The 18,277-nt window shown below is 41.0% G+C and overlaps 1 protein-coding gene across 3 annotated transcripts in view; it reads right to left on the reverse strand.

Moving 5' to 3' along the window:
* Positions 1 to 17,352, reverse strand: part of NHSL1 (NHS like 1) — a 170,112-nt gene extending 152,760 nt beyond the window's left edge. For 2 of the 3 annotated variants that reach the window (XM_049902098.1, XM_049902089.1), the window contains exon 1: positions 7,443 to 17,352. In XM_049902098.1, coding sequence (XP_049758055.1) covers positions 7,443 to 7,644 — 202 coding nt within the window. In that variant the 5' untranslated portion in view covers positions 7,645 to 17,352. Of the gene's footprint in view, positions 1 to 7,138; positions 7,175 to 7,442 lie in introns of all 3 variants that reach the window. The other variant, XM_049902080.1, reaches the window with a different exon arrangement.
* Between the last annotated feature and the right edge of the window lie 925 nt (positions 17,353 to 18,277).

Genomic DNA, 18,277 nt, shown 5'->3' on the forward strand with positions numbered 1-18,277 from the left:
CAAAGGAAGCACACAGCACTACCCACCTACAACCTCCATGCTTTAAGCCAAATTCAGAAAGTATTTATTTGGCACGTTCACCATGTGCAAACAGCACCATTAACCATGTCCCAGATGAGTTATGTTCAGTTATTGAGCACTTAGCCCTGGGGGTGAAAAAGATAAATAAAACTTGGTCTCTGTCCTAAAAGAGTTCACAGCCTAGTTCAAGACACAGACAAGTAAACAAATAAGTATAATCCGGAATATGATGAATGCAATTACAGAAGTATGTAGAAGGTAGAGAAGTAACACAGAGAAGGGAGTTACCACCTCTGCCCTTCGGGGATTAGGGAAGCCTTCACAGAGTTTTAAAGTGAGTCTGGAAGGTTAAGTAGCAGCCCAGCAGAGGGAATAGGAAGTGCAGAGCTCTGGAGTTGTGGAAGTGCAATGAGTCCGTCTGCTATTCTTGGAGCTAAAGGAGTGAGAAGACACGAGGCATCAGACCATGCTACGTGATGTGGACTTCATTCTGTAGGCAATGGGGAGTCACAGAAGAGTGACTCAATTATGTTTGTATTTTGGGGAGATCAGCCTGATAACAGTGTTGACTCAAGGAGGAGCCAAAGATGGCCAAGAAGAGGGAGAAGACTGTTCAGAAGTCCGGGTAAGAGCTGATGAAGGCCTGAGCAATGAGGATGGACTGGAGGGTAGACAAGAGGGTACAGATGCAACAGACATTTGGAGATAAAATTGACAATAGTTGGAGTTCACTGAAGTATTTGAAAAAAAAAAAAAAAGACTCTAATTTGATAGAAAATACTGTTCTTTTTTTAAAAAAAGCCCTGAAGTCACCTGGGGCTATAACACATCCTGTAATAACTGTGGAGGCAGTGGTGGTTGAGGGGCAGAATTCTTGCCTTCCACGCAGGAGACCCAGATTCAATTCCCGGCCCGTTCACCTCATGTGCAGCCACCGCCTGCCTGTCAGCGGGGGCTTGTGGGTTGCTGTGATGCTGAATGGGTTTCAGCGGAGTTTCCAGGCTAAAACAGATGAGGAAGGAAGGCCTGGCAATACTTAAAACATCAGACCCCAAAAACCCTATGGATCACAATGGTCCAATCTGCAACTCATCATGACGTGATGGCACAGGACTGGGCAGTATTAGTTCTATTGTGCATAGGGTCTATATGGGTCAGGGCAGACACTAACAACAACATAACAACTGCAAGAGGTTTATAAAAATTAACCGTATTTAATGGGCAGGACTTTAAAGTTATAAAAAATTAATATCGTTTTAAAAGAAGAACTTAAAAAAAGTTTTCATAACTCAGCAAAGATATTAAAAATGGAAAAGAACAGATCTTACTCATTTCCAAAAACCTAACGCTAATAATAATTATTTCTTTCTTTACTCTAGAAGTCCCTAGGGGTACAAATGCTTAATGCTAACCAAAAAGTTGGAGGTTCAAGTTCACCCAGAGGCACACTGCAAAAAAGGACTGGCAATCTACTTCTGAAAAACCAGACGTTGAAAACCTAATGGAACACAGTTCTACTCTGACACACACACAGGTCAACTTGAGTCGGAATTGACTTTAAGACAACTGTTTTTTCCTTCGCTGTAAGATATTTCTAGTAATCTAAATAGGTATCTAATTTTCAAAACAAATTCATAAACCTTTACAAATAAATAAAGAGTATTAGACAAAATATTATTTCAATAGATCTTCATAAATTTAATCAGCAAAATAGCACTTTTGTGCCAAAGAAAAAACCAAGGCAGTAGGATAACAGAGTCCCAGTTTCAAAAGAAGAAGCAATCAAAGGTCAATGAAGGGCAGTCTCAATGAACCAGATAAAACATTAAGTGGCACTCACTCTCTGTCTCTTTCACAGAATGTCAACTTCAGTAGGAAGCAAGAAGAAAAACATCACATTCACTGCACTGAGAATATTCTTTTTGTCCTCTTATTAAGATACTAGAACAAGCTTCACTTAGCTATCTTTCCTATGTACACTAAGTGACCCACAAAATATATATGACTTATTCATCTAGTTTAACTCTGAAATTTGAGGTGCTACTTTGACAATATTTGCCCTAATTTTTTTTTTTTGTTTAGGCTTCCTTAATGCCATGAAAAAAATGATTCTTAAGACCTGTACTTTTAAAGATTTTATTATCAAAAATAAATCACAGCTGTGTCCACAGAAACAGGACCTTGACCTTGCTGCTTGTGGTCTTCCATGCCAGTTTTCTCCATTGTAACATCTGAAGTCACTACTAATTTAGTTATGTACAAGGATCCTGTTTTCCACAAATATTTTATTAGAGGGACAATGGAGATGAAATGACTTTAAATATAGAGCTAACTCCCACACTCAGGAATTGATTGTTTAGTGTACGGATTAGTCATTATTCTTGACAGCTAGACTAAGGCCATTCCTTGGCCATTTCGTAGTTCCTGAGAAGGGAGGGAACTGAAATTCAAATGACTCAAATTTAGTAATGCTACTAGTATTTACAACAAAGTTCAGAAGGAGAGAATGAAGTCATTGTTCAAAACAAGGCTGTGTGTGTGACAATTACCCTATCTGCCAAACTGCTAATACCAAAATCATCAATCATGCTCTACCCAGATGAAGAGAGAGCTGGGGACACAGCAAAGCACACTCTACTCAAAGAGAAGTCACCCCATTATTATCCCACCTCCTATGGCTTTATTTGACTAGAGAAGGGTAAGTGAGGAACATAGGGAAAATGCAGAATAAATACTGCTAGTCATTGGTTTCCCGAGAGAACAACTGCACAGTGCTGGACGAGAAGCACGCGCTCATTAAATAGTTTAATCCAATGCTAACAACAGCCAGAAGACGGTGTAAAACATGAAAATGTTCCAGATAAACTACCTGAAGGTATATATATATAAGACTTTCTAATCTAAGGCATTCATTTAACACTTTCCCGTGATTATCTTGCATTTTTAATTCCCACTTGAATGCCTTATCAACTGCTCCATTTAAGGATGAACTCTGTGAACTCAGGGCCTGTGTGTTGTATTTCTTTGCATCCTGTAGGTGTACCAAAACCTACTGCTGTCAAGTTGATTCCAGCTCACAGCTATTCTGTGGGACCGAGTACAGTTTCCAAGCCCTGTAGGGTTTCCAAGGCTGTAATCTTTACAGAAGCAGACTGGCACATCTTTCTCCCGAGAGGCAGCTGGTGGGTTTGAACTGCTGAACCTTTGGTTAGCCACCGAGCACATCAACCACTGTGCAACCAGCAGGACTCCTTCCTGCACACGGTACTCAGTAAGAATGCCCTCAATAAACGCTCTCACAACTCCACAAGAAAAGCTGCACTTTGTTTCATGCACAATGCACTCTGCTTTTTCACTATACGGGCATCTAATTAAATAGCTTGATTCACTGAATTTAATATTAAAGAAGATTCACACCCTTGATTTTTATGGATAATTAAGTCCAAATATCATCTGCTATTGCACTGGGTCATACCACACTAAGAATGTAAGGATTGATCATTGCTATTACCCAATTCATTTTTATCTTCCGGAGTACAAATGTCAACACGAGAGAGCTTTAGAACTTGTAATGCACTGTGTAACAAAAGAAGACATATGGGTGCTTACTTGTGATGTCTTTAGACGTATCAATGTGTATATTCTAGTTACTTTTTAGGCTCAGGAAAAGTAGTCTACTTGCAAAGATGCACATTAGTAGCATCTAATCTTATAGTGATAACACAGTGGTTGCAACAATGGGATCAAGCATAACGACAATCACGAAGATGGCGCGGGACTAGGAAGCGTTTCGTTTTGTTGTACACAGGTTCAGTATGAGTGCTGGCACCAAGTGGACGGTACCTAACGACAACAATTTTATAAAAAGTTCCTCTAGAATGAAGAACACGGAGGTCACACAGTAACTCTGAGCCCAAGAGACAGAAAGGGCCACATGAACCAGAGACTTACATCATCCTGAGACCAGCAGAACTAGATGGTGCCCGGCCACAACCAATGACTGCCCTGACAGGGAGCACAACGGAGAACCCCTGAGGGAACAGGAGATCAGTGGGATGCAGACCCCAAATTCTCATAAAAAGACCAGACTTAATGGTCTGACTGAGACTAGAGAAATCCTGGCGATCATGGTCCCCAAACCTTCTGTTGGCCCAGGACAGGAACCATTCAGACATGGAAGGGACTGGACAATGGGTAGGTGAGAGATGCTGATGAAGAGTGAGCTACTTGTATCAGGTGGACACTTGAGACTGTATTGGCACCTCCTGTCTGGAGGGGAGATAGGAGGGTAGAGAGGGTTAGAAACTGGCAAAATTGTCACGAAAGGAGAGACTGGAATGGCTGACTCATTACGGGGAGAGTAAGTGGGAGTACGCAGTAAGGTGTATATAAGCTTATATGTGACAGACTGACTTGATTTGTAAACGTTCACTTAAAGCTCAATAAAAATTAATAAAAAAAAAAAAGTTCCTCTAAAGAAATCTCAAACATTGTAATTTCATCCTTAGCTTCTTGAGTATAAGTGACAACATTATATCATAAAGCATAGGTTTTATATTGATAAATGACCATACAGGTAAACCCATTGCCACTGAATTAATTCCAACTCATATAGGACAGAGTAAAACTGCCCCATAGGGTTTCTTCCGGCCGCTGAGCAGCTAGTGGGTTTGGACCACAGACCTTTTAGTTAGAAGCAGAGCACTTCACCACTGAGCCACCAGAGCTCCTTTATCATAAGGGTAACCACTTAAAAACTTTATTTTGATGTAACTGATAAGCAATCAAGCACAGAAATTCACTATAAAAGGGATTTCTAAAACAAAACTTGAAAAAACATAAATATCTTTCATATAAGATATTATCCACCCTGACAGTAGAGATTCAGTGGGCAAACCAAGCAAAGCAAGGCACCCTGAGGACTGGGCAGTGAGCAGGCAGCCGTCTGGCCTGACAGCAGCTGCTGGATGGGAAGAAGGAAGCCAGGAAGCTGCAGAATGGGACTCCCTGCCAACCAGGGATTCCACTGGGGAGGAGGGGGACTGCTAATGCAAGGTTGACATGTTAAGGTACGGCTGTTCTTCCCCTAGCTGTCACTGCTTAATGGTAGTGTACAGGTGTGAGGAGGGAGGGAAGAGGGGAGAGGAGGGCTTAAGAAAACGGTGTAAACTAAGCCTCCACTTTGCCCAGTGTAAAATCGCTTGGGGCTTTCAAGGAAAGTACATTAGGATGCATATAGGGTCCGAGCAGACAGATATAAAAGGAAGATACTACGCAATCCCATCAGTGCCAATGTGTCTTCCAATGCATATTTATTATTTGCAACCAAACTCTAACATGGTCATTGGGTATTCTTAGCACTGAGAATTCCTGCTGGTAAAAACTTCAGTCCTGCATAATTTTTCCTAAAGATTTGTCCTCTTTTTATCTGTAACTGTAAACAAATGTCATTACTGTATTTCTCCAAAGGAAAGAATTATGTGGAATAAAGATAAACTGCTATAACATGCCTCAGAGACAGTATGTCAAAGTTGGGAGTCAACTTTCTTTTGAAAGGGAAATGTAAAAACTGAATAATGAATTTTTATCTGTAGGCATTTTTAGGAATGTCCCTAAGTCCATATGTCAAAAATGATAATATTATTCACACCCAATTATTTTCTAAGGACCATATAAACTTACACACTGTATTACGTCTCCATTTATCTTCATAAGGCTACTGTATCCCCTATTACATTAAGTGATAAAGGGCATAATCTTTTGTACTGTTACATAAACAAGTCCTCCCTTCCCTTTACAAGTCACCCGTCCCTTACAATGACTTCTTTATTTTCCACAGATCAAGTGTATAGTACTTGCTTTATTCAAACAAAACTAATACATACAAATTCAGTCTCTTTTTAATGTCAATATAAAACATTTATAATAGAAATCATAAAGCCATAAATATGCTCATATGTACACAGTCTTGAAACAGGATGGCAGTTGATTTAAAGCAAAGCAAACCCTAAAAAGTAACCTTTGTCAAAGTCCAAAGGAATCAAAACTACACCCTCTTGTAACCACAACACTACTGTATCCACCCTTCAAACATTTTTGCTTCAAACATTACAACCCAACCATTTACTCAAACCACAGCTTATTCCTGATTTAGAAAAGTGAAGTTCACAGACTTACTAAACTATACAACTCCTGCCAGAAAGCACAAATGTCTTTTCTACGCCTGACATTCATATAGTATCTGAACTAAAAACCCATATTTTTGAACTTAGCATCAGCTGACCACTGTTGGCCACCTTCTTGACATAATAAACAACTGACATCTTCAAAGAGCATTAACTAATCCCTCTTTTGCCACAGTTTAATAGACAAGAACAAGTGGCTTAATACACATTAGCTATGAAGAAGGGCTGCCTTTAATTCTCAATCCATGGAATATATATCATTGGACCCATGTGCACATATTTAACTTGTTTCCTCACATTTCAGCAGGTTTGCTTCCCAAAGAGAGGGGAAAGTAGGTTCCTGAAAGATTCTAGTAAGGTTTCTCTTGGCTCGGGAGGAATGTGATAAACAGGGGAAAACACAATCACCAATCATGCGGAATGTCTGGACGAGGCTCCTTTGTAATCCTTAAATAGTGCTCCCCTACTGAGCTTTGTCACTGCACCAAGTGGAGAGACCATTTTAGAGCCTAACAAGTCAGGCTCTACAGTAAACAGAGCTTCAGAAATTCTGAATATAAAATAGGGGTGTGTTAAGAAATATGTTCCGCTCTCCCAGAGGACTGGGATTTTGCTTTACCTTGAGAAAGCAAAACATTTTAATCCTGAGAACAGAGACCAACACTGGTCTGAAAAGGAACTTGAAAGAAATCCAAAACTCCTTTGACCAAGATATCTAGGACAAGTTCCTCCCTTCTTCCTTTTCCTCAACGTCACCTCCCAATACCTGTTTAAGTCAACTGTTCCTGTAATCCATCAGTCTTCTTAGAAGGAAGATACAGGAAGACTATCCATGATTCCCAAAGTTTTCTCAGTGCCCCGTTTCAGAAAAGGGCTCCACGTCCTTGCCCCACATTCTTGTAAGAGCAGAAGACTCTATGATGGTGGCTTACCATTGAACTTCTCCTGAGTTACATGAGGGTGAGGATCTGAGGAGGAAAAGGAGAGTGCTGAGGGTAACAGCTATTTTATACTCCCTAGAAGGATACAAAGTCAAGCTGAACCTACTTGGGAGAGTATTTTTATTTTAGGCATATAAACAAATGAATGACGCTGAATTTTAGTAGCCAAAAAAGAAAGAAGAAAAAAAGAAAATCTGATTGGGGGCAAAAATCATGAATTGAAATCAGCAATACAAACAGGATCCAACATAATAAACTTTTTAAAATGTTTAAATTAAAAAAAAAATCAAGTCACCTTTTTTGGGCTGGGTTCTGTAAGTCCAGTTTTCATCATCGGCTTCCACCTGCTGCCCACAAATGGAGAGCTCTCCATCACTGCGAAACAACCTCTTTGTCTGCCGGGACAAGGAGGAGAAATTTATCCAGCTCACAGCGCGTGAGAGAGAGCCTGAATTTGACTTGAGTCTGAAGGAACCTGAAGAGCCTTCCTTTTTCATCTTCGTTCACATCGAAATCAACTATAGACAAAAGGACAGCCCAACAAACAAAACGCCTGGTTTCCTAACTTGTCCCCGAGTCCTTTCAGCAAGGCTGCTCCTTCCCACTTATGCAGACAATGCGGACAGACGGGCACGGCACTGTGCAAAAAGGTTTCTTCTCTGTCACCCAATTAAAACGAAAAGGGAAAGAAGGAATTAAGAAAAAAAAAATTCTTTTTTTTACCCTAGCCACATTGTAATATCTGGTTTCTAGGTCAAGGATTGCCACAAACAAAAGATCAAAACAAAAATAAATAAAAGTACAATTTTTAAGATGCAGCAGCGTGCTGATTTCAGAAACACTTGCTAGGGCTTTGCACTTAACAGCACCAAGGCACTCCGACTCTTCGGTGTGTACCTAGCACCCAGAAACGCAATCCTACTCTTTCCCCAGGCATCTTTCCTCACCAAGGGCAGAAAGCCAGCTGTCTGCTGGAGAAGGAAGTAACTCCTCACACTGGAGAAAAAGATCCAGCTTCAATCCAGGCACCCAGTTTAAAGTTCACTCACACACAGGTTACTGGGGAGAAATCAAAGCGTTCAGCTTCGCTGGTATCCTGGTATCCAGCACAGCGCAGAATCGTAAACCGCCCACTAGCCCTTGCTTCCCGTCTGCGAAGCGCTCGGGACCCACAGGAGGACTCCACAAACAATAAAACAGGCTGCGTGGCTATTGCCTAGATTACGGAGTAGGCACTCCTGTGAAAGACGATAGGCTTTCCTGACACTCCAGTCACCTCATTGGAGACAGAAAGCCCCGCCTCTCACAGTCAAAACTTGTGTGGCAGTTCAAACTTCTGAACTCCAGCAAAGACGGGGAAATACAAGTCTATGCACAACACAGACTTCCGAAGGAAAAAAAAAAAAGAACCTGATTATTAATTATCAGACCACGTATTTTGAGAAGGGATTTTTAATAGTTTATAGATATATACACACGCAGCATTCATAGGTGGATTTAGGAATGATATAATCTAAGGAAATATACTTGCAAAGATAATAAAACTGAGCCAGCTACTGTAAAGGTAAAAAACGCCATTTTTTGCACCTGTATTGCCCCTCCTCCCTTCCACCAGCAGTCGGAGGGTGGGGCTGAAGACCCTCCTCTGCCTCCCCAATGGCAGTCTCGGAGGGTCATTCCTCTCTAGAGCTTTGAATGCTCCTCCTATCACTGAGAACCACCATCTGAGAGATGTACTAGCAGCAATTAGCCGCAGGGTCTAGCCCTTCTCCTCCCTTTCCAGCATGCCCTGAATCAAAACCAAAAAGCTGTTGCCATCAAGTTGAACCCACTGCTGTCAAGTCGATTCCAACTCATAGCAACCCTGTAGGACAGAATAGAATTGCCCCATAGGGTTTCAGGGAGTGACTGGTAGATTCAAAATGCTGACTTTTGGTTAGCTGTCGAGCTCTTAACCACTGCATCACCAGGGCTTCCAGTTAATGCTCTACCCAGGATGCATTAAATGGATGGAGGTTTGAGTCCACCCACAGGCACCTTGCAAGAAAGGCCTGGCAATCTGCTTCTGAAAAATCAGCTATTGAAAACCCTATGGAGCACTCTGACATACACGGGGTTGCTAGGAGTTGGAATCAACTTGGCCAAAACTGTTTTAGGGGTGTCAAAAGTCTCTGCAACTTCTCATTAATGAGACTGGGTCAGTATTCCCTCCCCCAAAGTGTTCATTCAGAGCAATGCTAACAAGCAACAAGTAGAGAACTAGGTCCATCTCACTTTCCTTTACTCAACACAGATCAAGTATATTAAAATTTTAAAACAGTAATAAAAAATAAACTTCGATTTGAAATTATAAAAGCAGGATTTTGCATCGTACATCTGTATATCTACCCCAATCCCTGAGATTTTAAGCAGAAGGCTCCATAAGCTCACCAGGACTAGAACGCATGCAGAAGGAAAACACAGCTCCCAGGAAGTGTTCCTGGGATGGAATCCTGCGTACTGGACTGTCGGGTGGGTCATACTTCCATGGGAACACCACCGTGAACAGGCACTGGCACTGAGGGGGCAGCTACAAAACAGTCTACAGGTGGCACAGATATGGACTCAGTTTAAAAGCTAAAAGAGTCATCAAGAGATCATATAGTTCAAACCCCTCAATTTACTGGTGGAGAAATTTGGGCCCACGGAAGGTATGTGACATACCTAATGTCACACAGAAGAGTCAGTATCAAGGACCGTCATCTCGGACACCCTGGGTTCAAAGCTTCACCACTTATCAGTGACGTCAGCTACAACACCTAGCATGCTGGGCCTGTCCCCCTAGCATGCTGGGCCTGTTCCAGCTATTAAGATGGAATGATACCTCTACTCACTGTTATGTGGACAAAAATGATATGAATACGTAGAGTACTCATGGCTAAACGACAAATGCAAAACTCCTATGTATTCTTTCTGAATCAAAGACACTTTTGAGAATCTCAAAATACAAACTATAATTTAAAAAAAAAAAGACTATCTCCCCAGAAAATACATGAACACCTCAAATTCTGCTTGCCGTTTAAGAGGTTCACAGGGCCCCCTGACACATGGATCCACGGACTCCAAAGAATGAGCACAATTTTTCTCCTCCTGCTGTCTATACCCTGTCGAAGTATTTTTAATTTACAAACACCCAAGGTCTGTAATAAACCCTGTGCTATTCTTTATACACCAGAAGTTTCGCTGAACACTTTTTCCAACCTCCTTTTTTTGGACTTTGCTCACATTCAATAGCATAGATAAATTGGTGTCCTTAGTAAAACAGTATGTTTTCCTCTGGTTCTGTGTGTCCCTGCACACATCTGGGAAGAGCTGGTGGGAAGGCCTAGAGAGCTGTTTACTGCCAAGCAACTGGCCCATTCAGGGACTAGCCTCATGACTCACCCTCACAGTGAGTACACATCTATGCTACATTTCCGGAAACCGTGTTCCCATTCATCACACGACCTATGGATACGTTTGCACAACAACCAACTCTCCATCTACTAATTATTCCATGTTTCTCTTAGACTGGGCCTTGATTTTTAATATCTTCATTAATATAAAAGGTCAAATTAATGAATTACTTTTATAACTGAATGAGGGTTCCTCTATAGCCAAGATAGAACATAATGGTTTAAATTGGCTTGGAGGAAATATTTAGATTTTAACTCTCCATCTTAGATTTATACTCCAATTAGCTTAGACAATCCTAATGAGCTGCTTGAAGAGCTATTTCATTCATTCAAACTATATTTATTTAGCACCTAGGATGAACCACGGATCCCTGGGTGGCACAAATGGTTAAGTGTTCAACTACAATCCAAAAGGTTGATGGTTCAAATCCACCCAGAGAAAGGCACCTCAGAAGACAGGCCTGGTACTCTGCTTCTGAAAGGTCACAGCCTTGAAAATCCTATGGATCAGTTCTACTCTGCACACATGGGGTTACTATGAGTTAAAATCAACTCGACGGCAACTAAGAACAACGATAACAGGATGAACCACACATTTTAATTATTTGGACTATCAAGCCAACAGCCACACAAATCTAACCATTTGAACATCAGCAAAATGAGTACTTTGGATGCGCTTCATATATATACTACAGTGAAACCTGTGAGAGACGGAACTTGACAGGACTACCTAGCTTTTCCGGGACTTGCAAGTTTTCTGCCTTTGACAGGGTGCAGTTTTACCACTTTTCTATCATTTGTTTTAGTGGAAAATATTTGCATTTTCCTTCTCTGACAAGTTTTCGCCTTACATGGGGCTCCAGCTTTCAAAGGTTTTACTATATTTCTAATCTCACAATAATCCCACAGTGGAAAATCCCTACTTTTAGAGAAAAATTCTGTCGTTCTAAATAAATTAAGCTATCATCATCAAGTAATGAAACATTTTAATTTAACCATTTTCCCCAGGAAAATCTACACTAGAATACACTCTTCCCAGGCCCTTTAAGCAGACAGGTTGAGCAGATTTCATCGGCAGTCCTGACTGTGCAGAGATCTCCTGTCTCCCCCCTCGCTGTCAGGCTGTCACACTGAAACTTCTGCTGTCATTGCATGTGCCAATAACTGCTCCCGTCCTACTATTCTGCCACTGCTGGGCTGCAGGCATCGGGAGATCAGATAAACAAGCCTGCTTAAATTATATGTTTCATGGGAGTCAGTGAGGACTCACAGAATGAAAAGGATAGCTTTATTAGACGGCCTTTGCCCCAGCTGCCTCTGGCCAGCACCCTTGTTCTTTTACTTAGGAGATGGAGCATAAGGGTTGAAATGGCTGGAGGATCTGCCTCTAGATAATGACCCCTTGGGTGGATCTATACCAGGTTTTATGATTTATTGCCTCTTTTAAATCAAGTTCTTTGCACGGAGGGTAGGGAGAACGTTATCCATCGCCACTGACAAAAAGATGGGAAATTTTTACATTATTTCCAGAATGATTTAAGCTATACATTAAAGGAAAGTTAACTATAAAAACTAACAGGCATTGGGATATATTACTAAGGGAAGAGCTAGAATCGTCTTCCTTGGGAATTTGAGTCAAATACCCATAAGTTTGCAAAGATCTATTTTGTGTTTCTACTGAGAGACAAATGGATAGATTGAAATTATTCAGAAGGTCCTTTCCTTACTAGACCCAGAGATTTGCAAAGACACAGATTTTTATGTTTTAGCATATACCAGCATGATCAAGAAGGAGTTTAGCTCAAAGGAAAGTTTTTTGATTTAACAAAAAACCGTTGAACTTGACAGGATATAGGATTAGACAAACAACCCCTCAACCCAACCAGGCCTGGAATCACTCTACTCACCATCTGTGTGAAATGGCGGCCAAAAGCAGGAACCGATTTCAAGTGCCATCAGTGGTTTAGCCTTAAATTCACAAGTACTGTCGCTTTTCATTTTCCTGTGTATCTTGTCTGCCCTGACTCCACCCTGTGAAACCTAGAAGGGGTTACTTGTTGCTGTCGAGTCAATTCCGACTCATAGTGACCCTATAGGACAGAGTAGAATTGCCCCACAGAATTTCCAAGGGGCACCTGGTGGATTCGAACTGCTGGCCTTTTTTTGGCTAGCAGCAGTAGCTCTTAACTACTACTCCACCAGGGTTTCCAATAGAAGGGATTATAGGAGAACAGAATCCTGAAGTTAGAGTCAATGAATGGTGCTGTATTGTTAACACTGGTGGGCCTGGTTTGTTTGGTTGGTTGCGGGTACACAAACAGAAGGCTTATGAGCAGAGACAGAGTTGGGGAGAAAAACATAAACACTGCGTCCTGTCCTAAAGTTGCCCTGAGCAGGGTAGGAAGCAGTGAACTGTGCACCCTATCAGATTACCACATGAATTACCCAAACAACCCAGAGGGACCTTTAGCTTCTAGGACAGAGTACAGACGGTTTTCCAACTGTCATCTCCCGTGAATAATTTAAGAGTAGATTCAAATGGAAATCTTTCTATGAGGTAATTTGCACACACTAATAATGAAAGCTTATCTCAACATGTAAAAATAAATGGTATGAACCAGACATTTACAAATAAAAAAAAAGGTATTACCCCCAGGCCAACAGCAAGCAAACTCCTCACAGTACACTAAATCTTCCTTCCTTATCCACACCCCGCCCCCCAAAGGAATTAAACAACTGATTGTACTCAAGAAAGAAGTCATGGCAGACAAAACACAGCTAATTACCTATTCAGAGACAGTCCCATTTTTAGGGTTCCCCTCACATACCACTGCTTCAATATCTAAAAGAAATAAAAGCACTGCCTTTTCATAAAGCCTTGGCTTTAAAAGTCAGCATAGGTATCCTTCAGTGGAATTTATAATGTTGTTTCCTACCAACGGGAAGATTAAATTCAAACTTTTTGTATTGATGTATCAGCACAAGTCTAAATCCCACTTTTCAATGTCTTAATGTCTGAAAAGGGCTCCTGAACAGATTCAGCATCCTAGGCTTTAGCCCATTATTCCCAGGGGATCACTCGATACAGGAGCAATATGGCAGTGCATTATTATTTCAAACCCCCGAGGCTGAGCATACCAATGGGGATAAACTCTGTCTCTGGTACAGAAGCTGACATTGACAGAGACCATGGACTACCAGAGGCTTGGTAAGCAGTTTACAACCAGGAATGCTAGTTTTGTGCCACCCTTTACTAAGAAAAAGTCCCTATCCAAAGTATTCAGATGAGAAAACAAAACAAAAAAACCCCAAATCTGTTGCCTTGGAGTCGATTCCAACTCATGGCAACCCCATGTGTGTCAGAGTAGAACTGTGTTCCATAGGGTTTTCTTGATTGCCAGGCCTTTTTTTTCCACAGAGCTGCTGGGTGAGTTAGAACAGCCAACCTTTAGGTTAGTAGTCAAGCACAAACTGCACCATGAAGTGACCTCTTAATCAGATGAGAAGGTCCACTAAAACTGGGCGGTGACTGAGATTCTTGTGATATAAAAGAACCAAGGGTTAATTTATTCTAAAACCAAGGATGAACTTATTCTAAGATTGAAATCTAATTCCAAATTAAACTAGTTTTTTATTATTATTATTATTAATTATGCTCTATTCTTTGTACTTTTGATACCACTCCTATGGCATCTCCTGAAACAGTGGTAGTTTTTTTCCTACCTACTCAACCAGTCTTCGCAAACCCTATTATGCATACACATCATAGGAGAGCTTATTAAAATGTACAGTCTGATTCAGGTCGGAGGTAGGGAGCCCTGGTGGTGCAGTGGTTAAAGCGCTGGGCTGTTAACCGAAAGGTCTGCAGAATAAAGATGTGGCAGCCTGTTTCCATAAAGATTCACAGCCTTGGAGACCATATGAGGCAGTTTCTATTCTGTCCTATAGGATTGCTATGAATCGGAATCAACTTGAGGGCAACAGGTATAGTACTTTACATGCAATCAGCACTTAAGGAATGTTGGTTAAAAGAATGAACAATGGAACCATCTATTCATTTTCATGTTACCTCTTTTGTTTGATCTTAACATGCTTCAGGGCAAAGAGATAATAAGACCCTTCAATTCCTTATCTCTAGATACCAAAAAGCAAAAGTAAAATTTATAAACTGCCAAAAAAATCATCTAAATTAAAGGGTTAATAATAAAACTCCTTTATTCATATAGTTCTACTGCTTCACTTTCGGAACAAAGAGGATTATTAAGAGCTCAGCCGTATGCTCTTCTTAATTTGTTAGGACATCTCCACTGCTTCCATCCACCAATACTCCAGATTCAGGTGACCCACCCCAGAGCCAGGGCAACTCACAGTGCGCCGAGATCAGAACGGCGGATCACATTCTACCCGGTAATGCACACATACAGCCTGGGACTCTGGGTTCCACCAGGTGATCTATTTGCCCTGTGGCAGTGGAAATCTTTTTCATATCAGTTTTTCCTGGTAAATGTTTAAGACAGTTTTTTCACTCAACCTTAAGTGACCTTCCAAGAGGTTTTTTCTATTTAGCACTATCCTGAAAACTGTATTCACTACGGCTCTATACAGCTCACTGATGACATCTGGCTTTTTAACATCAGTTCAGCCAACCTTTGTTGTGTTACCACTACATGCTACTCATTGCCATTGAGCTGTTTCTGACTCATAGTGACCCTAAATGCTTGTTAAATGTTGCTGATACCAGCAGTTACTCCAGTGAGCCACACAAATCTTACTTCTAACGATATGAGTAAGTGGAGCTGGGTATAAAGTAGCTAAGAATTTCTTAATCAGTGGTACCCAGTACACAAATTCAAGTACAGCTCAAAAAAAAAAAAAAAGAGAGAGAAATGGAAATAGGCATATTTAGGCTTAATGCAGTTCACCCCAGGCTATTTTACACCAGCTTGTGAGTCATCTCCAGAGAAGGAAAAGAGCCCAGATAAAAACGGATTGGTTCATTTATTGATCCCTGCTCAGATATCAGCCAGGCAGGCTGATTCAAAAGCACAAAAGATAGAGACCCTGTGCTAAACGAGTTTACATTTTACTGTACGAGACAGATACACACACAGGTGTTTTTAACATAATGCAAAAAAGAAAAGAAACAAGTAGATGTTTTTAGTCAAGCATCTGAGACGGTTCTTCAGAATGAAAAATACTCCAAGCTGAGTTTTCTAGTAGTCAAGGGGGTTTGGTCAACCATTTGTGTCCTGGTAAATAGGCTCTCCAGGGTGGGGGACAAGGGTGGAAATACCACCTTGATTTGTAGCATTTGCCAATTTTCATGGTGTAAAGACTCCCACTACGGCCAATTTCAAGCTACCAACATTTTAACAACCAGCCTGTTAAAATCCTGAAAATTTAAGAACTGGCTCTCACAAGCCAGTACATGTTGGCCCCAGAACACCACTGAATTTTGATTAACACGATAATTGGGTAAAAACAACGATTTGGTTGAAAATTAATAGCCCATCATCACAATTATTTTTTTTTTTAACTTTAATATGGCCAGGAGAGAAACCTATTATTAGTAATGAAGGAAGAAACCTGTAAATGTTTCAATATAGAAAAAGAAGTCTTGGCAGATATGATAAAATTAAAGATTTTTTCCTGCTTTTTTTTTTTTAATTGTGCTTTAAGTGAAAGTTTACAAATCAAGTCACTCTCTCATACAAAAATGTATACGCACCTTGCTATGTACTCCTGGAAACCCTGGTGGAGCAGTGGTTAAGTGCTACAGCTGCTAACCAAGAGGTCAGCAGTTCGAATCTGCCAGGCGCTCCTTGGAAACTCTATGGGGCAGTTCTACTCTTTCCTATAGGGTCGCTTGAGTTGGAATTGACTTGACGGGAGTGGGTTTGGTTTTTTGGGTTTTATGTACTCCGAGCTGCTCTCCCCCTAATGAGATAGCATACTCCTCCTCTCCACCCTGTATTCCCCATGTCCATTCAACCAGCTCCTAGACCCCCACCCCCCGCCTTCTCATCTCGCCTCCAAACAGGAGCTGCCCACATAGTCTCATGTGTCTACTTCAGCCAAGAAGCTCACTCCTCACCAGTATCATTTTCTGTCTTACGGTCCAGTCCAATCCCTGTCTGAAGAGTTGGCTTTGGGAATGGTTCCAGTCTTGGGCTAACAGAGGGTCCAGGGACCATAACCTCCAGGGGTTCCTCTAGTCTCAGTCAGACCATTAAAAGTCAGACCATTAAGTGTGGTGTTTTTACAAGAATTTGAGGTCTGCATCTCACTGTTCTCCTGCTCCATCAGGGATTCTCTGTTGTGTTCCTTGTGAGGCAGTCATCAGTTATATCCGGTCACCATCTATTTCTTTCAGTCTCAGGCTGATGTCGTCTCTGATTTATATGGCCCTTTCTGTGTCCTGGGCTCATATTTACCTTGTGTCTTCGGTTTTCTTCATACTCCTTTGCTCCAGGTGGTTTGAGACCAATTGATGCACCATAGATATCCACTTGCTAGCGTTTAGACCCCAGACACCACTCACCAAAGTGAGATGCACGATGTTTTCTTAGTACATTTTGTTATACCAATTGACCTATAGGTCCCCTGAAACTATGGTCCACAGACCCCCATCCCTGCTACTCTGGCCTTCGAAACATTCAGCTGTATTCAGGAAACTTCTTTGCTTTTGGATTAGTCCAGTTGTTCTGACCTCTCCTATATTGTATGCTGTCTTTCCCTTCACCTAAAATAGTTCTTGTCTACTATCCAATTAGTAAATACTCCTTTCCCTCCCTCCCCACCCTCATAATCATCAAAGAATATTTTCTTCTGTGTTTAAACTTTTTCTGGAGTTCTTATAATAGTAGTCTTATACAATATTTGTCCTTTTGCAACTGACTAACTTCACTCAGCATAATGCCTTCCAGACTCCTCCATGTTATGAGATGTTTCACGGATTCATCGTTGTTCTTAATCATTGCATAGTATTCCATTGTGTGAATATACCATAATTCATTTATCCATTCATCCATTGATGGGCACATTGGTTGCTTCTATCTTTTTGCTATTGTAAACAGTGCTGCAATGAACGTGGGTATGCATGTACCTGTTCATGTGAGGGCTCTTATTTCTCAAGAATATATTCCAAGGAGTGGGACTGCTGGATCGTATGGTACTTCTATTTCTAGCTTTTTAAGGAAGTGCCAAATCGATTTCCAAAGTGGCTGTACCATTTTTCTTTCCTACCAGCAGTGTATAAGTGTTTCAGTTTCTCCACAACCTCTCCAACATTTATTATTTTGCATTCTTTGGATTAATGCTAGCCTTGTTGGGATGAGACGGTATCTCAATGTGGTTTTGATTTGCATTTCTCTAATGGCTACTGATCATAAGCATTTCCTCATGTATCTGTTAGCTGATAAATGTCAGCCTGAATGTCTTCTTTGGTGAAGTGCCTGTTCATAACCTTTGCCCATTTTCTAATTGGGTTATTTGTGTTTCTATTGTTGAGGTTTTGTAGTATCATGTAGATTTTAGAGATTGGATGCTGATTAGATTTGTCGTAGCCAAAAACTTTTTCCCAGTCTGTAAGTAGTCTTTTTACACCTTTGGTGAAGTCTTTGGATAAGCATAAATGTTTGATTTTTAGGAGGTCCCAGTTATCTAGTTTCTCTTCTGGTGTTTCTGCATTGTTAGT

Source organism: Elephas maximus, chromosome 1, assembly GCF_024166365.1.
Source record: "Elephas maximus indicus isolate mEleMax1 chromosome 1, mEleMax1 primary haplotype, whole genome shotgun sequence".
In the NCBI taxonomy this organism is placed as follows: Eukaryota; Metazoa; Chordata; class Mammalia; order Proboscidea; family Elephantidae; genus Elephas; species Elephas maximus.